General features: G+C 41.0%; 2 protein-coding genes across 2 annotated transcripts; one reads left to right on the top strand and one right to left on the bottom strand.

The window, feature by feature from the left end:
• Positions 1–1,127: 1,127 nt before the first annotated feature.
• On the bottom strand, positions 1,128–10,856 carry LOC137282355 (uncharacterized). Its single transcript, XM_067814100.1, has 6 exons — positions 10,534–10,856; positions 8,377–8,478; positions 4,536–4,648; positions 3,901–4,024; positions 3,672–3,728; positions 1,128–2,513 (listed from the first exon to the last, which is right to left on the bottom strand). The coding sequence occupies exons 2-6, from the start codon at positions 8,465–8,467 to the stop codon at positions 1,798–1,800; spliced, it is 1,101 nt and encodes a 366-aa protein (XP_067670201.1). The 5' UTR covers positions 8,468–8,478; positions 10,534–10,856; the 3' UTR covers positions 1,128–1,797.
• Positions 10,857–17,624: 6,768 nt separating this feature from the next.
• LOC137281389 (uncharacterized) lies at positions 17,625–20,928 on the top strand. Its single transcript, XM_067812584.1, has 5 exons — positions 17,625–17,975; positions 18,142–18,169; positions 19,467–19,676; positions 19,855–19,973; positions 20,748–20,928. The coding sequence occupies exons 1-5, from the start codon at positions 17,793–17,795 to the stop codon at positions 20,880–20,882; spliced, it is 675 nt and encodes a 224-aa protein (XP_067668685.1). The 5' UTR covers positions 17,625–17,792; the 3' UTR covers positions 20,883–20,928.
• Positions 20,929–21,797: the final 869 nt, after the last annotated feature.

Raw genomic sequence — 21,797 nt, 5'->3', positions numbered from 1 at the left:
GTATATTTGTACAGACATGCATTTGCATGAAAATCAGTGGATTTTTTTAAAGAGCAATTAGCATCATAAAATTAACATGGAATCAAAGCATCATGCGGGTCGGAAATCCTTCTCTCCATCGCAGTCAACACATGGAGTTTTATGCACAAGAAAAAGGAATGCTTAAGTTCTTTGCGTATATTATAGTGTGACAGTTCCATTACAAAGCATGACATCACCAAGTTCGACGGCAGCTTTATAATATAACAGAGCAGCTCACTTATACAGCATAACGTCACGGCCTGGTAGAACACCCATGACATCATTTAGCATGGCAGTTCCTCTACAAAGCATGGCATAAAGGACTGGTATACAGATTCAATATATAGAGTAATAGTTCCCTTACAAAGCATTACGCCATGAACTGGTATAACAGATTCAATATATAGAGTAACAGTTCCCTTACAAAGCATTACGCCATGAACCGGTATAACAGATTCAATATATAGAGTAATAGTTCCCTTACAAAGCATTACGCCATGAACTGGTATAACAGATTCAATATATAGAGTAATAGTTCTCTTACAAAGTATTACGTTTTTTCGACCTACCAACCTTGTTGTACCAGTACATAGCACTGCAGATCATTTACAGAGCATGACGAACTAGGACAGCAGTTTTATTATATACGAACTATCAGAGCAGCGTTATTATTACATAGTACAAAATATTATTTACAAAACATGGTATCAAGAACTACCATATATGAATGGAAAGAAGCAAGCAAGAATGGAAAGAATAAAAAGAAATTTTATCGTTAAACGTGTCATGTATTCTTCATTTTCCTTCAGCTTCTAAATGCCTTTCAAAATCTTCAACTAGCACTTCTAGACTCAATACCTATAATGATAATTCCTTCACAAAGAAAGACAATGCGAGCAACTATAGCAACGGTATTATCAGATAGTATAAACGATCCTTTACACAGCATACCAGTAGGAGCGAGCATATATATTCAATAAGATAGTTTCTCTACAAAGCCTGCCACCACGAGCTAGCATAACAGGTGTATTATTTAGCTTTATAGTTCCTCTACAAAGCTTGACATCAAGGACTAGCTCCCCTACAAAATATGACGTTAAGAACTAGCAGATACAGGTTTAATATGTACCGAGATAATTCATGTACAGACCAGGACATCACAAACTAGCACAATAGCTATATTAGCATGGTAGTTCCTTTATAAAGTATGACATCACGAACTAGCAAAAGAATTATAAGCTGATCATTAACAAAACATGACATCATGATGTAGCACACAGATTCAATGTATGCAATAAAACTTCATTTACAAAGAATGGCGTTAGCGTTAATACGACTTAGCATTACAGCTTAATTATATACCATGATGAGTTCTTTACAAAACCTGGCACCTAGAATCAGCATGACAGCGTCAGTGTACAGCATCCATGTGTCATTAAAAATATGTCCTTAAAATGGCATGCCGCCAAGGTTCTCTCTTCACAAAGCATTACAAAACGATTAACACTATCGACTCTTTTCGATCGGATTTCAAGTTCGTTTCACACGGAGGAGCGGTAGGGGCAGCTTAGTGGGCAAAGCGCTCCCTCGTCACATTGTTGGATTACTCCTTTCACACGGGATGATATCACCATCATGACAGCTACTTCATATAGCATGACTGATCGCTATCTAGAGTGGCATTACATATCTTGATAACGTGAGCAAGAGGTTCATGCTACTTTCTGAGTTTATGGTTGCGGCTGGAGTCCACTAGTTGACTTATTCCCTCACGTTTTACAATATCTCAGTGAGTTCATGGTCGCGTTCTTTGACCAACGACATCAAATATTTCCTGAAATCATTGTCTGATTTGATGCCTTCAAACACACGAGTGAATGTTATACGTGTGTCAAAGTATTGTGGCTCATAGTAGCAGTGATGAATCTGAATGGCGGGCCACATTGGTTCGGTTGTTTTCAGCTTCCTCGCCGAGCCAATCAACTTGCGAGTCTGGCAATCCAGGACATGAATTGTTGCTCTTTGCATGTCCACTAGGAAGCCAAGCTCAATCTGGATGTGGCTGCCATGTTTGACTTTCTTAGGAAGAGTGTACCTCTCTACATGTTTTGTGCTGCTTAGGATATCGATGATGACCTGTTCACGCATGTTGCTGTACCAGACGTTGACGCCGAACATATTGTGTTGATACAGGACGCCAGGGTCTCGAAGCTGGTCGATGACGCCCTGTTCGCCGATGTAGACGTCCAAGATGTCGTAGAGACGAGCTTTCTCAATCTTAGCCGTGCGAACGATCTGCACGTCAGCTTTCACACCAAAGAAGCCTATGTCGGTTTTGAAGAAACATCTGTTGCCGACGGCGCCGGTAACATTTGACAATTCTCTGTCATGGCGGTTCGCTGGGTCCTTGGTTTTCTGGTTCAGAAGAGCACCCTCTTCCGTGATAGTGATGTCCTTGTGGCCCGTCTCTCGATCAAACGCAATAGACGGACCTACAACAATAGTTATGTGGTTGCTCAAGTATGAAGTTCAATATGTGCTTTACTTTTCAGTGGTCATTGATGTCAATATTCCAGACATACAGACCTGGCTTGAATTGATATAAACGATGTGTGTTGATCTAGTTTGGACATGCCAATCACAAGACGTCCAGTCTAAATTGTATCTTTCAAGAGTGGAAAATGTCAGGTAATGATCTTGTTATTTCAGAATTGTTCAAGCATGTTGATGATCCTTTGATTCCCTACCTCACTGTGATTTTCAGAATATATGCGAGGAGACATAAATTGTTTGCCCAGCTGCAGAGGTACCTACGTTATTACTGTCTTGAGTAAACTATATGGTTCAATTTGGAAACATTAATGAACATTCCACTCAGTTATAGTAGACAGTCTTTCCTACACGCCATAGATCCATCGTGTCAAATTGTAATATTCATTTTCGTACGGACCCGTGAAGGTCCCGGGGTAGAATAGGCCTTCAGCAACACATGCTTGCCATAAAAGGCGACTACGCTTGTCGTAAGAGGCGACTAACGGGAATGGGTGGTCAGACTGGCTGACTTGGTTCACACCTGTCATCGGTTCCCAGTTGCGCAGATCGATGCTCATGTTGTTGATTGTCTGGTTTGTCTGGTCCAAACTCGATTATTTACAGACCGCCGCCATATATCTGGAATATTGCTAAGTGCGGCGTAAAACTAAACTCACTCACTCACTCATTTTATTGCCCATTTCAGTGTCCGCGGGGAGTCCGACAGGACTGTGTCTTAAGCCGTATCCTTTGTTCGGTTATTCTTAAGAATTCAGCTTTCGAAGTAGAAGAGAGCTATTGACTAATAGTAGACCTACATCAGAAGATGACAAAAATTGTGACGTTTCTGTATAGATTTTATACCGTGTTTATAAAGTTTTGTCATCTCTGAACCACAAACTTCTAGAAAGGCAATCAAACAAAAACGTACTGGGGCACCTCATAAGATGAGCAGTGTGTTAGAAAAGTACTGTATTACTTACGGTTTTAGATATTAATTAGAACAAAACAAAAGTTCAAAACGGTGGATTCGAACCCACGATAATACTTCGAAGAGTCTATGGCCACTATTATGAACAAATATTATCTCAATGCCTTGAACATATGCAGATACCTACATCTAAGAATGTTTTTCTGTGAAGCGTCCTGCCATTGTAAGGCCTTGTTACGATCCTCTGAAAAGATAACACCAGTTACGAACGTATGAATTGGAACCTTTCAGTTTTCAATTATCTTATTTCATTTATCACAAAGAAGATTATATCTTAGACTATTAATAACGTCCAATTCTTTACACGATCGTAGCATTATGTATTTGTGCTAAAACATTCCACGAAAAATATTAACCTCTCAGTTCTTCATATTTTTTCCTAAAGAAGTTGGCGTCACGTGCGAGTGACGTCATCACGTCATGGTTGGCTTGAATCATGTCGATATGGAGCTGGTCAAGCTTGTCCTGTCGGTCTTGCTCCTGTTGGTGAGTGAGTTGGTGAGTGAGTTGGTGAGTGTGTTGGTGAGTGAGTGAGTTGGTGAAGAGAGTGAGTTGGTGATTGATTAAGTGGGTTATTATGCCTCTGAGTGAATTGCAATTTAACTTCGTATTTGACGTCGACGAAAACAAGCTACAAACTATAAAACATATGAACATATAGAACCCGCTAGCTCGTGGCTAATAAAAATCAGGTCGGGTCACTCTCCACAATCACTGGTTAGCGAATTTTCATGTGATGATAGCTGCAAATATATCATTATCTCCGACCTGCTCAGTTATAATACACTTTCAGACCATGCAAGACTATGGCCTGATAAAAATGTTTATCATATTATAAACTTAATGATTGAACCCATGTCATGCCGACAATATCTTATTCTCATCTGTTTTAGTTGTCTTTTGCATGGTGTCTACATTCAAATTGTAGTGCTCCGAAGAAAGAATGTGAACTTACTCAGTAATATGTTATAGAGCTCGTTAGCGCTAGTACCTTTATGAGATCCATGAATATTCTACACCGACAAGTTCCGTCAAGGGTGTGCTTCTCGTGTCTGTCAATCTCTCCCTTTTCAGCCTTGTCTTCCTCCAGATGTTTCATGCTCTCTGCATTCAAAATAAACAACGTACAAAACATCAAACAATATCCCACTTAATCCGAGCGTGAATGACACATTCACCATTCTTTTAAGCAAACCCACACCCTGTCGCAGATGATACACCATAGCGGTATCGCTGCCCGTTTGCATAGCACATCACTCGGGTTTTTATTCTCGTTTGTAGTGAGTGAATGAGTATGGTTTTAGGCCGCTTTTAGCAAAGTTTCAGCAGCAGAATGGCTGGGGACCCCAGACATGGGCTTCACATATTGTACCCATGTAGATACTCGAACGTTGGCGTTACGAACGGGCGCTTTAACCATTAGGCTGCCCCACCGCCTATCTTTCGTCTGTGAATAGAACGTTCGAACACTTGAGCCTAACGAAGAAGAGTGATGAGATTGGATCTTTTAGAATAAAATACTACTTTATTTTATCTAAAACAGGAATTTGTTTCTATTACATTATAGGATTTACAAAGTACACATTGTAAATATATGTTAACACAGATTACCGTCCTTAAGACGAATAGACGCATATTTGTACCAAGCAGAGGACCATTGTTATTACCTTACAAAGATACTGAAAGGTAACCTAATTTAACAATACATGAATTTTATCTACCACTTAAAACCTCAAGAGATGAAATTCCCCAGGGTGCTGCTAATCTTTGAAAACAGCATTGCGTGAAACGTCTGTCACAGGGGAGAAGATTGTGTTCCATGTTGAGGCAATGAGAGCTGTCAGAGGGGAGAAGATTGTACTTCATATTGAGGCAATGAGAGCTGTCAGAGGGGAGAAGATTGTGTTCCATGTTGAGGCAATGAGAGCTGTCAGAGGGGAGAAGATTGTGTTCCATGTTGAGGCAATGAGAGCTGTCAGAGGGGAGAAGATTGTGTTCCATGTTGAGGCAATGAGAGCTGTCAGAGGCGAGAAGATTGTGTTCCATGTTGAGGCAATGAGAGCTGTCAGAGGGGAGAAGATTGTGTTCCATGTTGAGGCAATGAGAGCTGTCAGAGGGGAGAAGATTGTGTTCCATGTTAAGGCAATGAGGGCTGTCAGAGGGGAGAAGATTGTACTCCATGTTGAGGCAATGAGAGCTGTTAGAGGGGAGAAGATTGTACTCCATGCTGAGGCAATGAGGGCTGTCAGAGGGGAGAAGATTGTGTTCCATGTTGAGGCATTGAGAGCTGTCAGAGGGGAGAAGATTGTGTTCCATGTTGAGGCAATGAGAGCTGTCAGAGGAGAGAAGATTGTGTTCCATGTTGAGGCAATGAGAGCTGTCAGAGGGGAGAAGATTGTGTTCCATGTTGAGGCAATGAGAGCTGTCAGAGGGGAGAAGATTGTGTTCCATGTTGAGGCAATGAGAGCTGTCAGAGGGGAGAAGATTGTGTTCCATCTTGAGGCAATGAGGGCTGTCAGAGGGGAGAAGATTGTGTTCCATGTTGAGGCAATGAGAGCTGTCAGAGGGGAGAAGATTGTACTCCATGCTGAGGCAATGAGGGCTGTCAGAGGGGAGAAGATTGTGTTCCATGTTGAGGCAATGAGAGCTGTCAGAGGGGAGAAGATTGTACTCCATGCTGAGGCAATGAGAGCTGTCAGAGGGGAGAAGATTGTGTTCCATGTTGAGGCAATGAGAGCTGTCAGAGGGGAGAGTTTGCACTCCATGTTGAGGCAATGAGAGCTGTCAGAGGGGAGAAGATTGTGTTCCATGTTGAGGCAATGAGAGCTGTCAGAGGGGAGAAGATTGTGTTCCATGTTGAGGCAATGAGAGCTGTCAGAGGGGAGAAGATTGTACTCCATGTTGAGGCAATGAGAGCTGTCAGAGGGGAGAAGATTGTGTTCCATGTTGAGGCAATGAGAGCTGTCAGAGGGGAGAAGATTGTACTCCATGTTGAGGCAATGAGAGCTGTCAGAGGGGAGAAGATTGTGTTCCATGTTGAGGCAATGAGAGCTGTCAGAGGGGAGAAGATTGTACTCCATGTTGAGGCAATGAGAGCTGTCAGAGGGGAGAAGATTGTACTCCATGCTGAGGCAATGAGGGCTGTCAGAGGGGAGAAGATTGTGTTCCATGTTGAGGCAATGAGAGCTGTCAGAGGGGAGAAGATTGTACTCCATGTTGAGGCAATGAGAGCTGTCAGAGGGGAGAAGATTGCAATTGTACTCCATGTTGAGGCAATGAGGGCTGTCAGAGGGGAGAAGATTGTGTTCCATGTTGAGGCAATGAGAGCTGTCAGAGGGGAGAAGATTGTGTTCCATGTTGAGGCAATGAGAGCTGTCAGAGGGGAGAAGATTGTACTCCATGTTGAGGCAATGAGGGCTGTCAGAGGGGAGAAGATTGTGTTCCATGTTGATGCAATGAGAGCTGTCAGAGGGGAGAAGATTGTACTCCATGTTGAGGCAATGAGAGCTGTCAGAGGGGAGAAGATTGTGTTCCATGTTGAGGCAATGAGAGCTGTCAGAGGGGAGAAGATTGTGTTCCATGTTGAGGCAATGAGAGCTGTCAGAGGGGAGAAGATTGTGTTCCATGTTGAGGCAATGAGAGCTGTCAGAGGGGAGAGTTTGTACACCAGTTTGAGGTAATGAGAGCTGTCAGATGCAATTTTCTTTGTTCCGCTTTCCTGATTCAATATGAAATTTAACACTGCATATTTTGCTTGCTGAAAGGACAATTTTGATAAATGTGTTTGTTGTTTACCATGGACACACCTGCATAAGAACAGAGAATTAAAACATATTGAATAAAGCGGTAGTAAAATATAGACAACCTATTAAGACTGACACGAAGTACGCTCTTTTGTTTGTTCTTAGGGTTACAGTACGTTTTGTAGTATCTGATACCATGAAATCTTCCAAGTTTTCGAAGGATCTAAAGACTCCCTTACGTTGCCGCCTCCTGTATTACCAAGAGAGTACAAAGGGTATTTTTCACGTTCAAATGTAAATCAAAAGATTTGAAAGTACCAAAGCAAAGGTACAACGAGCAAAGGGGAGTCTGTCAATTCCGTATGTGTGATGCAATCGGTGTCATTTCGTAAGCGAGGTTTCTTCCTTTTCGGGTCTACAAATTACTGCACAAATAATCTAGATAATGTCATTGGCACTACAAAAAGGCTTGAAAGACCCACCATCATTAACCTATTTTAATACATAGGTCTGCTTGGTAGTTATATCTTGACATTCGGATAGTATATACAGTGGAAGCTATCTAAACCGGCACTCATTGGGACTGAAGAAATAGTCCGGTTTAGACAAAGTGCTGGATTCTAGAGTGATGGTAAATGTACAAGCCATGGATGGGGACTGAGATTTTATGTCGGTGTTGACAACTTGCTGGATTGGGCAGGTGCCGGTTTTGACAGCTTCCATTGTACATAGAAGTCCTCAATAGAAGTGTATGTATCATGGGCCCATGGCCTCTTTAGTCAATAAATCTGTCTATCTGTCTGTCTAATAAAAGACTTAAAACAGCTTGCCTTCATCTTTGCATGCAACACCAGAGACTTATCAGATAAATGTTTAATATGTTCAAAGGTACACATCAAAATTCCATTATGAAGAGCTTCTAAATTAATAAAAACGGTCTCTTCGGTGAGGAAGGAGTATGGTGGGTTCTTTTCAAGACTGAACACCCGATCCAATTTTATCCTCTAAGGACAAACTCGACTTAGTTAAAAACTTTTTTAACCATTAGCAGCTATTGTGATGCACAGAATGGGATTATTTTATTCTCACCGCTTATGTCGGACAGCTTCTCGCTGTAGGCCTTAGTGGTCCCTGTGAGCGTGGAGACTGCCTCCCTCATCATTTCCTGTATATTCTCCATGGTAACGAAACCTTCAATAAAATACATGATGTACATGAAACTGAGTGAGTCTAGGTTTACGCCGCACTCAACAACATTTCAGCCATGTGGCGGCGATCTGTAAATAACCGGGTCTGGACCAGACAATCAAGTGATCAACAGCATCAGTATCGATATACGTTGTTCGGATACGATGAAATGAATCAACTAATTCAGCGAGCCTGACCACCCGATCATGTTAGTCGCTTCTTACGACAAGCATGTGTTCCTGAAGATCCTGAAGATCATTTCTGATCCGGATCTTCGGATTGACTGATGTTCTGAACATCAAATTACGTAGGAAGAGACGGGTAATGTGAAGTTCAATGTTAATTTTATTTAGTTCGATGTTATAGGCCATATTTAGCCCAACACTCACCCGGACCTATAAATGGGTAAAAAATAATATTTGTTCCGAGTAAACAACGCGGTAACCCTATCCACGTTCACTTAGTGTTTTACAGTGCACTTGTCAATTTCAATAAATATCTTAAAATACCTCTTAGGGCTGTTCCATTTGTGTCACGATGACTTGTAACTACAAAATCAGATACACATGTGATTGATATTATGGAGAAGCTCCAATCCAAACCTGTCAGTTACAAGGATAACAACCTCATCCCCAGGCCACAGATATTGACCACTGTACATATTCAACCCATTTGATTGCACGGAAACACCTAATTCAGATCGTGCGTGATGCTTTCATATTTATTTGTTGCTAAACACCGCATTCAGCAATATTCAAGGTATACGCCGTCAGTCTGTAAATAATCGTGTCTGGATCAGACAATCCAGTGATCAAAATTATGCACATCGATCTACGCAAATGGGAACCGATGACGTCAATCAAATCGCCGAGCCTGATTATCCGATATCGTTAGTTGCCTCTTACAAGGATGGATTAGAAGATCAGGGGCCCGTTTCACAAAACGCTCGTAGCCTAAGATCTCGTAAGTTTTCTCGTAGCCATTGTACCTCCTAAACTGTAACACAGGAGCTATGGATGCTACGAGAAAACTTGCGAGATCTTAGGCTTACGAGAGTTTCGTGAAACGGGCCCCTGATCTAACTCGTATCTTCAAGGATACAAATCACAAATGATAAGAAATCTCTCATAAGACAGACATCAGTTTACGATTCCGATTATGAGTTCATAAATCCTAAACGAACACTGATGACACCAGGTGTTCGCATAGAGGTAAGTGTGTGGGGGGGTTAATACTTAACGCCACATCGGCAATGCTTCATCCGTGTCTTGACGAGAACAAATTTGACGTTGATAATGAATATGTGTACATTATAAAATCTGTCGTCGACGGACACTACAACAACTAGACTACTAATAAACAGAAAATAACAGAAAATAAAAACAAAACAGGCTACAGGTCACCAACATTGAAGGTATGGGACTTATAATTTTTGCTACCTGCATGGAGTGTACTGCTCGACAAGTATTAGATAAGCCACGACATGACAAATGATCCCAATTTGCATACATGGGAACGCCCTCCAGAACATTCCGTTTGAAATAAGAGGGAAACAGGTCGTCTAAATATTGAAAAGTTCAATTTCCTCTTGCCAATCGTGTGGTGATGGTGTCTTGCTGAACTAAGTCTCTCTACGAGACACGTGTTAATCAGTAGCGGTGTTGATTTCACACCACGGTCAGCATGTATTGCACGTGCTTAATCGCCAATCTGCCTGTAGCAACCAAGTGTTTTAGCCCAGATTATTTGCCCCGCCTGCTTGTCGCAAACTTCACTGTGCTGGCTCATCTATTACTTGTCAAGCAGTAGTTGACTTTACTCCATCCCTTCAGGTGCAGGCGATGATGGAGAAATTTAGCCAAACCTTAAAATAGCAAATATGCTGGTACTATTAATCCATGGTACCCGTGAAATGCACGACTCCACCCCATTAACAAATATGCGTTTGCAACAGCAAATCAATATCATTAATTGCATATTTACATGTATAGCAAATGAAACACTAAAGCGTGACATGTCTACCTAGGATCACTGTGGAATGAAGTAATACACACATACCTTTCGAGCCAATGCACCAAAACAAAAGGAAATAGATTTAATATCCAACACAGTGCTAGATAGTCGACACCAGTCGCACACAGCACGGCAACGGTTACTTGGGGACACTTGAAGGAGGAGCGCTTTAATCATAGATCTGTCTCAAGGCGTTGACATGTTCAATACAACCCGTCTCGGCTCCATGACCCCGGATAAAACATATGTTAACGAGCGCTATAACCCGAAGACGACACTGTACGAAGTGTATCTAAACACAGGGTTAACGGTAACGCTTACAGGTCTCACTGCTGTCTTCAAACGGGGTCATTTTATCGATAAACGGCGACCCGTATAGTGTATGAAAAACGTATTCAAAGTTTGCCGATCAATATGTATGTCAGCTATATGACATTCAATGTGACTGCGGGTTGCGAATTCATGACTCATTATTGTCGCTGCGCACAATTGTTAGAGACCCGAGTTGCTTCTCACAGTCCGCATGTTTCGAAATCGACAAAATAAGGACTAATCTACTAAATGTCAGTAACGAATATCCTGTCCCCATAATTTTATATCCATCAGTCGAAATAATTGTTGAAGAAACTATCACGTAATTGGTTAACAATCTAATGGTTGTTGTTTTACGCCGCACCCAGCTGTATTGTCGCTATATGGTGGCGGTCTGTAAATAATCGAGCCTCAACCAGACAATTCAGTGATCAAAGTCATGAGCATCGGGATACGATGACATATATCAAACACGTCAGCGAGCCTGGCCTCTCGATTACGTCAGTCGCTCCTTACGACAAGCATGGTTTAATGAAGATCAGTTCTAACCCGGATCTTCAAATTGAATCCAGATGTCTTAAATGGTATTCCGATAGCAGGAAATTTTGACTTTCTTTTGTTTTGTATTATTATAGGATATTCATATAGCGCTCATATCCATGCACCGAGTGCTTGCTCAAGGAGCTAGTACATATATGGTTCCCTCGATCATTGGATGTCTGTCTCAACGTCACATCGTATTATCAGTCTCAACTCCCTGGGGAGTCTTCACGGGGATTTCAATCTGGAGACAATGGACGTTGCAGAGGCGACAGTAGCTACCAGCCAGCCTCAGCCCCAACCTACCATATCAAGTTATACTGCGTTAAGATGCCACGCCTGCTATAGTCTATGGGAGATAACTCCAAGTTACTTGATTTTATCAGTCACCGGAATAAAGTTCCAGTTAATGGAGAAACGAAACGGGATTAGAATATCAATCGAAACAGGTACATGAGTATCGCGTATCGTGTCGTCTGGGAAAATTATCGATGTATTGATGTATTATGAATTGTGGTCCACAATGACATATACACGATTCAAATAGATATGAACAATAGACTTTATAACACGTTGCAGTGATGAAATACATTTGTACCATGCTGATTTACTAAGCTAAGTCGCGTGAGTGAGTGAGTGAGTGAGTGAGTGAGTGTAGGTTTCTAGCACTCCAAGGATACGCCAGTCTGCCAAGCGAATTCTTCGTTTTGTATATATTAGCATAATAGCAATCCATCGGCATCGCGTTTTGAAGCAGAATATCCGGCGGAATGCCTTTATTACACTGGCAATTCTCAGTCCCAATGGGAGAATACGACCTAAGATGTCCCTCAGATGTTGGAGCGTTAAGTCAGATCACCATCTCATTCCACCTGGTACCCATCCACTGCTGTCCTGAACAGATATATCTTTCGGAAAACGTGGAACAGGGCGGGGCAGGGCTGTCCCATGAAACCTTCTCAAAGGGACTTCACCTAATGTTTATACCCATGTGGTCTGAATTTAACGCCGCCTGGAACAATATTTCCGCTTTTCACTAACTGTCACCTTGACATCAGAAATGTGATGAATGTGTATGGTGCTAGGATTCGAACCTCCAATCATATATTTCTGGGGTCGCTAAGAGACGCAGCTCTGCACAGTTTATTGCCCCACCTTAAATGACAGGGTCAGTGATTGATGTGTGTCTTGCTGGTAAAACTCGTTTGACTGGCTAAATACACCGACATTTACAACGTATGAAATGATTTCAAAGTAACAATGAAAGATATGTATTAAGTACATGCGTTTTCCATCGCATGCGTACACTTACTGGCTTTCAAAACATGCGCATCGGTAATCGAAAAGGGCGACATCGAGACATCACATATTCACTATGTCGCGTTGTCGCATTGTCGAGTTATCGCGCATTATTAGGTATTTTTTACATATCTTAGACGAGGCGATAATGCGACAACGCGACATATTTTGACCTTGAAAATTGCCACTATGTCACGTGTGGCACTTTGAATAAACAGAAATATATTTTCTTAACGCGACTTTAAGACACAGCGACAATGCGAGAAATGGCCAAGATGTCGCGTAGTGGCACTGTCGCATTGTCACGCTTTGGTTAATTTTGCCTCATCTTACTTGTTTTTGAGAGGACGACAAGGCCACAGTGCGACAAAGTGACAATGGCCTTTCTAGGATTTCATATAAATCAGATAACCGGCTATTCATAATGTAAGAAAAATGGTTCAGCATTCCTGAGTTCACACTGACGGGTGGCAGAATTGGCCCGGTTCTATTAATCAGCTGGTCAAGCCATGCCCTGGGGTTTGCATACTGGAGATCCGATGTTACTGGACACTGTCCTCGCTCACGCTCCGAGGTGGGCACATCAGCCACCGACTTCTGGCATGTGACTCTAGACAATGTATTTATTTCATATAATTAGACCATTCATTCAAAAACGTCAAAATTGCAAATATGTTTCTCAAATATTACATGAGGGCAACAATATTTACCATGCATGGCTTGGTCAGCTGATTAATAGAAAAGGGCCAATTCTACCACCCGTCTGGGTGAACTCAGGGTGGCAGTGTATTGGACAGAAGGGACACGGTTCCAGACTCCGTAGCGTTACCCAGCACTCATTAAGTGGAAGTTGTTCTCCATGAATTCTTGATCAGTTAGTACTGATTATTATTACAGGATATTTATGCAGTGCACATATTTCAATCCCATCATCACATCGCATTATCTTTTTCAACTCCCTGGGGAGTATACAGCTCTTTTTACTGTAACTCTCTCATCCTAACCAGGTACCCAATTCACAGCTGGGTGGACTGGGACACATTGTCACAGTACTGTCCAAGTTCACTTCACATTGCCGTAGCCGCAACTAAGTGTTTGCACTTGTTCATGTGGCCACCATCTGATCATATACCAACGGATTCGTGAGATCTTTTAACTGAACAGGGCTGTGGACTGTACACTAAGGGTTGTGACAACAGTGAAAGAGTCTGCACGCAAAGCCGACTCCAAGGTTTCTAAACCCGGCCATAGGTGGGCTCGATGTCGACCTCTCAACCTCGCTTTAGCCAGGCGCCCACCTTCTCCGACTTACTACCGCAAAGGCAAGTGTATGTCTTGTAGCAAACATGCAGCTTGTTCTGATTTGGTAACATTCAGGTAGTAAGTGAATGAGTGAGTATAGTCTTATGCCGACTTTAGCAATATTACACCAATATCACAGTGGGGGGACACCAGAAGTGGGTTTTACACATTTTACCCATGTGGGGAATCGAACACATGCCTTCGGCGTGACGAGCGAACGCTCTAACCACTACTCTAAACCACTGCAACACATCCAGGTAATACTGTCATGGCAGCATGTGGGTGCAGTAGTTTAACCTAATCTTGAACAAGCCGCATCATGCACTGAGATCCCGTATACTGACTGTAAGCCTGTTACAAGTCAATATGTTAATCACTGCTGGCAATCAAAATTGGATACACAAACCACGAACAAGGTACGTCAGATACACTAGATCATGGTAAAGTCATTTTACCATGAAACATGCATACTGTATGGATACTCTGATTACAGCTTCTGATCACACCATCCAGTCAGCAATTAGTGAGATGGACACTGGGCGTTATATAAATGAATTATTATTATCGATGAAACAAATATATTTTATTGTTTCTACTTTAAAACAACCTTTTACACATGTTTTTACCCAATATTTTATCATTTTTAAGGATATTGATCTTTATGAGAAGACATAACTTTAATCACTGATATTTACAGAGTCTTTGATGGTTTTCAAATAGTAACAGCGAATAGCTGATGATGGTTAAAATTATACAAATTCATGAAATTTATAAGATGCATGTCATCTTAATATATCATGAAATGTTAACTGATATTGTAAGCCGATCTTTAGATATCATGAAGCATACAACGAGGTCTTGTTAATCGCAAAGAGCGACATTTCGAGGTACATTCTTTCACTGCTGTCAAGCTAAAACTGGCTACAACAAGGTGATGAGATGTATGTAGTGACGAGCAGCAGAGGAACACTTCATGTAACTTGTGAGTGAGTTTAGTTTTACGCCGCACTCAGCAACAGACATAGAGTATAAAATAATAAACATACGGACGGGATGTAAACTGATTTGTTGATTGCCAGAGTCTATAGCTTGATTAACTCTTCGTCGGGTGATCGCACGTAATCCAGTCGATCTCAGTTCGTGATCGTGAGACAATTAGGATACATTCAATAAATACGAAGCTGTCGCCAATAAAGTCGTATGGTTCGCTATTTATTTTCGAACAATTACAACCCAACGATACAGATAACAAAACTGTTGTATCTTTGTGTGCAAAGGGTTTAGGGTTTTTTTCATATTTGAATTTGAAATTAGGGGACTTTAAGCAGCACCGACAGAAGTAAAAGCTCGCTAATCCGTACGATCATTACACGCCTTAAGAAAATCGACGAGAAATGTTGGCTGGAAAAGCTACAATGCCAAACTTAAGAACATAGATGACTTTTAAGACTAACAAACGGAACCCTATCTCAGTCACCCGCGTTTCAAGCGTTTCAAAATTGCCCCGTCCTGATGTGGATGTATAAAATGTAGAAGAAATATATTCAGTACCCTTGACGCACGACTGGATTATGTATTTGTAATGCTGATCCGAATCGCGTGTCCAGATGGAAGGGCAGTTCCTTTTACAGTGTCCTTCTTATCATGATATAGCACGTCTTTCTCTATTACCTAGCATTTTCAAAAACAGCCTTTAGTTGTAAAACTATAAATTTTAAATTTAAATTTATGTTTTTATCTAATACATTCATATCAAAATTAGGTTTAATCTGGTTTAAGATGCAAACACTCAAATAAAACAGGCGATTCATTTATTCATCCATCCATTAAGGTATGTTCAATAAATACGAACTCTAATAATTATTAATAAAATAAATAAAATAAAGTATTATGCTTCGTTATTAACGTGCCAACAATGTCCAGCCAAAGACACAGACAACAAAAACTGTTGTTGTTTTGTGTGCAAAAAAAAGCGAATTTGCGACACTGTAGCTATCAGTTTAAATGTTTTAATATCAGACACTGTGACATTTACGTTCGCGTTTATCAATCAGTTCAATTATATTGGTAAATATACAGCTGTGTATGTGCAAATCTATCGTACAGAGCGTATGATTTTAACGAAATGTTTAGTGGTTTTGTTAGGAGATCCGCTTCGATAAAACGAGGCATGGTGATGGTGGTGATATATACTTCCCATCAAACATTTAGACTTACTAGTTTTGATATTGCCACAAAATGTAAACTGTACTCAAAGCCTCCTGGCCTCGACATGCACTAAACCTGTACTAAACTATTATTCTGTGTCATTATGTTGCATTCACTTTTTTGTTCTACGCTACATTTTGCAAAATAATCCATACTGTCTAAAGGTACTGCTTACACATGAACTGGTGTATTGTGAAACAAATTCGTAATGTTGAAAGAATAACTGTCGGTAAAATGATATACATCAGTGAAAATTACACAACTGTTCACATGCACATTTCCAGGGGCTTTTCAACAACATGATGCATGATCCTCCTGCAGTTCAACTGCATAAGGTTTGCAGTTGTTTTTCTAAGTTAGTGAGTGTTGTATGTGAGTCTAATAAAGGAATACGGTGGAAGCTGTCAAAACCGGCATCTGTCGTTTTCGGCAAGTTGTCAACACTGGCATAAAATCTCAGTCCCATTTGTGACTTGTACATTTATCGTCAGCTCTCCAATCTGGCACGTTGTCTAAACTGGATTATTCCTTCAGTCCTGCTGAGTTTAGACAGCTTCCTCTGTACTAGTATAATTTCAGGTCAGCAGATGTGTGGTCTATATACGCTATTGATTATGACTATCCCAAATATGTTTAAGGATACTGCAAATGATTATCGCTACCACGTATCAATATTTATTTAGATATTTTGAAGAAATGGATCTCCTGCTTAATGACAAGGATTCATTTTGAATGCGACCGTAAGCCTCATTGACCACACAGCACCTCAACAAACACATATTCTAGTTTGCAATAGTAGACACGATTTCATGGTAAAAATTCGAATACTAAGCTCTGATTCGAAATGAGCATTTTTTCTGAACAAAACGTCAAGACGTTAAGACGTCACAATGTTATTCTGGCGTTCCCAAATTTCAGAATGCCACCACATTCTAATCAGTTTCTGACAGAGTATCTGGCAAAATTCAGCGTGCAGTTTTTGTTATAAATATATGCTAAAAATGAAAATAAAAATGAGGAGAATGTGAGAAACTCAATGGCGAGAATGATTACCTCTGCTCAAAATTTATATTTTGGGGGACACAAGGAAGTTGTATGTAGCACTGCTATACTAAAGTGATCTTTTCGCGGGCGATAAAAAGACATAACCAGTATGACAAAATCGTTTCACTTTTTAACGAGACCATTGGCGACTATCTTTCAGTTTTACATTTTTTTGCAAGGTATCTTTTGGAGTTGTGCTAAATCTATAGATATCACTTCATGAAGTGTTGAAGCTTTACATACAGCAATGAAACATCTTACGCTTGCTATCTTATCGACATAATCCCCATTTTAAATATCATATTTAATTTTTTCAATTTTCATGCATATTTTCATCACTGTCAATTGTACACGCACCATAACGCTTTATGATCACAGAACGTTTACCAATCAGCTGATGCCAATATGTCATCATTCCTAGTTTCATGGGCGCCTGATCATGTGATCCCTTAGATATAGGATCTGAACTTGTGGATTACGTAGCGTACCACCCCATTTCGTAAATGATCCTTTCTATCGCTGTACCTATATATATATATATATGGAAAACCCAGCTGCGATGAATCAATAGGGAGTTTGTTCCAGATTAACATACAACGATGGAACATCCTACGCTTGCCATCCTAGTAGTCATTCTCACGTTGGGCCTCGCAAGATGCCAAGAGGACTCTCGTATCCTTCTTGACATCGTTGAACCAACAGGTGCCGATGATGTAGAAACCAAAATGGCCACTATAAATAGCCTCTTGAAAGAAACAGCCAGTGTTGATTTCATCTTCAAGGTTCGGTCCAGTTTGATGCCTTTGCTGAAAACATACTGCTGGGGTTCAAAAGTATTCAAATAATAATTATATGGGTTATACATTGTTGAATGAAGTGCAGCGAAAACCGAATATGATTAAGGGATACAATGTACAGAGTAATGTGTACTTGTGTGTCTTTCCACAGGTGGCTGGTGCACCAAGAGTATTAGCAAGTAAGTACACACTTGAAAGTCTGTGTTAGAACTGCTTCCGTTGATTTGTCACGGGGTCGGTGGGTAGGCTTGTGGTTAAAGCGTTGTCCCGCCACGCTGAAGACCCGGGTTCGATTCCTCACATGGGTACAACGTGTGAAGCGTATTTCTAGTGTCCCCCACCGTGATATTGCGGGAATATTGCTAAAAGCGGCGTAAATTATACTCACTCACTGATTTGTCATGAGGTTTCTTCTTTACTTCCAGCAGAGATTCTTTAGCACGTAGGAAGGCGCTGATGTTTGTGATCGCCAAGGTGACACACAACGTTGTCACAACATGAGCATTACGTCATTATATTAGGTTATGTCACAACGGCATGACAACGTAGCACACTGACGTTAAAAAGCGTTATGCTTTCGACTCCTCACAACGTGACAAAAACGTTTCTTGTCACGATAGGGTTTGCATAGCGTTGTGACAATTTGAAGTTGTTATTTGGGTATGGCGTTTCATAGATCCTGAATTTTGGCCTTCAGTTACCTATGCCTAACGTCATAGGCAACGAACGGGATCGGATGGTCAGGCTCGCTGACACAGGTCGTCGTATCCCAGTTGCCTAGATCCATGTTCGTGCTGTTGATCACTGGATTGTTTGGTCCAGACTACATTATTTACAGATCGCCGCCATATGGCTGGAATATTGCTGAACTAAAACTAAACTCATTCACTACAACTGTATTTTGAATGGACGAATATTCACGCAACATGGGGTATCGGACAATCGACCAATCAACACAACTATTTGTCGACACATGTAAATTATACAACGTGCAATAAAATAAATGGGTCGTAAATGAAATAATATATACCATTACAAAACGCAGGGGTGTTCCATTTTGCCAAAAAAGCCAATAGCCAATGTATTTGAGACAAACCAATATACATGTATCCATGCAGAGTGCATTGTCACATTTTCCCCTGTTTTCTCTTTTATCATCTGTTTTCTCTTTGGCAGCGTCATTTGCATTTTATCACAATGATAATCCAATATACCCTACTTTTTAATTGCATATTTCCGTTGAGGAGCTACAAAAGAAATTTCATGATCCCATAATTTCTCTGTCTGCTGTTTAAGAGTAACCATAGTTACACGACTCGGAGTCTCTCCGTAGGATTTATAACTACGTTCCTTGGTTCCATCAGAAACATAGGTACAGTGTCTAAAGCCCATTTCTGATGTCCCCTGACGCGATATTGCTAGAATATTTCTAAATGCAGCGTAAAACTAAACTCTGTCACTATACCTACTTTTCAGTTCTGAATATACCCAGACTCTGCAATGTGCGTCCTCTGGAAGAGAAGTTGTTGGCGGCTAATCTGGACATCACTGTGAAATCTCTGTTACTGGGTGAAAAACTTGCAGCGCTTCTCGATGTGAACAAGACCCTTATTTCAAGTGCCCCGCCTGCAACTGAACTAACTGGAGACTACATCTACCTATGGGATGCGGTTTTCAGAATGGAAGGTAAAACCTGTTTTGAGTTGCACCTTGTAAGGCTGTGATGTTGCGTTTCACCGATGAAAAACGTGTCTACTGGAATTATTATGCCATGGTGCATTTCTTTTCAAAAACAACCCTTCACTCTCTAACGTAATTGTAGAACTAATATTATTTGAACCTCGTGTGTATTTGTGTATATCAGGTCTAAACAGTGAGGAATACAAACAGGAACTACGAGACAATCTGGAGGACAGCCTCAAGTTCAGACTGGCCAATCACCAGACTCTCATGTACAGAGTTCTCGGAGGGTTTCCTATTCAGGTAAATTGTAGTCTCGATAAAACATCTGCCTAGATAGTTGATTACTGCCTTCTGTTACAACATCTCATTGTTGAGATTATTTATTTACAAACCGGAACATGATATAAGAAAGACGATAAAAAGCAATACTCATGGATTTGCTCTGAGGCTGAGGATGGACTCGATAAAACTCTGCCTAGGTTGTTGATAGCTGCCTTCTGCTACAAGGTCTCGAGCTCCTTGTCCATGATCGAGCATTTATAAACCGATACATGATATAAATCCAGACGATAAAAAGCAGCAACACTCACGGATTTATTCCGAGGCTGATTGCCTATAGATACTAAAAACACCTCGTACGGCAAACAAGAGTCCTTATTCTCAAAACGTTCGTATCCCTAAGAATTCTTAACTTTAATCGTAGTCTATGTGTTAAGAAATTCGTAGGGTTACGAACGTTTCGAGAATGGCTAGCCTGTCCAGTATTTAAGTAGTGACATATGAATGAACTCATGAATAATGAAGTTATGAATCATGTCCATACTAACACGAAGATATCTTGAAGCTTCTTTTCAGTTTGTCCTGAAACTGGTGACTCAGGACAACTTAATGGATGAACGACTTCTTTATTCAGGTGAAGCAACGTTTCGACACATATTCTTGTATACCTGCTTGACAACGATACAAGAATCTGCATCTAAAAGCTTCACCTGGAAAAAAAGGTTCTTAATCTATAAAGTTTGTCCTCATCTATGTAATTAAGACACATTCACCATTGTTGTTTCATGTTTGCAGATGATGTATTTTGTGCCGATGAAACCAGAGGATGCTGAGCTGGTTGTCTGGGGCTTCAACCGCCGGAAACTGGTTTACACAGTAAACGTGGTCCTGGTTCAGCACATGGAGGCGTATCTTAACGGCTGTCAGTAATAATCAGTATTTTGTGCAATAAAGACGTCTGTAGCAGAGAGCCTTAGTGTGGCGTAAACTGTATATCAGTTAAACGTTTGAACGACCCCCGCGATTATTGTAGGTGTTGTAGTTGTAGGCGAAATATAGACAAAAACCGGTATGTGTGCAATCCGGCAAGTTGTCAGCACCGGCACCGAATCTCAGTCCCATACGTGGTTTGTACATTTGTCAACAGCTCTACAACAGCTCTTGACCACACAGTCAAGTCTTGGCCACACAGTCAAGTCTTGACCATACAGTCAAGTCTTGGCCACACAGTCAAGTCTTGACCACACAATCAAGTCTTGGCCACACAATCAAGTCTTGACCACCACACAATCAAGAGGCTGATGCTGTTCAAATATTTGCGTCGAGTTTATTGTGAGTTTATTGTGAGCACCTCGCGCATGAGATTCATTATATTTGCGGTCAGTGAAATGAGCGAGTAGGACTTAACGCCGCTTCTAGCAATATCACACCAGAAATGGGCTTCACACATTGTACCCGTATGGGGAATCGAACCCATGCTTTCAGCATAACGAGCGAAAGCTTTAACCACACGGCTACCCTACCGTCCCAGGTCGCTGACATGAAGCACAATATTTTGACAACTGGCATGATTGCACCCACGTGTATGTTCTGAGTCAACAAATAGCATAACCTCGTGAAAAGTCGTGACTGAATTTCAGCAAATGTATTCAGTAATAACCAATGCAGTTATAGTCGACAATTCCGTTCTTATTGCTATACCGGATGTGAAGTATACGTATGTCTACGTTTTGTTTTGAATCTCCTTTGTTCAGTAAAATAACCATAATTAATAAGTATGGTTAAAGAAATATTCAAGCAATGTCGAAGCGGGGGTGACTGAGTGAGTGAGTTTAGTTTTACGCT

This window comes from Haliotis asinina, chromosome 4 (assembly GCF_037392515.1).
Source record: "Haliotis asinina isolate JCU_RB_2024 chromosome 4, JCU_Hal_asi_v2, whole genome shotgun sequence".
NCBI classification, from domain to species: domain Eukaryota; kingdom Metazoa; phylum Mollusca; class Gastropoda; order Lepetellida; family Haliotidae; genus Haliotis; species Haliotis asinina.
Note: the sequence above shows the minus strand (reverse complement) of the source record. Positions and strands in the feature narration are given on the sequence as shown.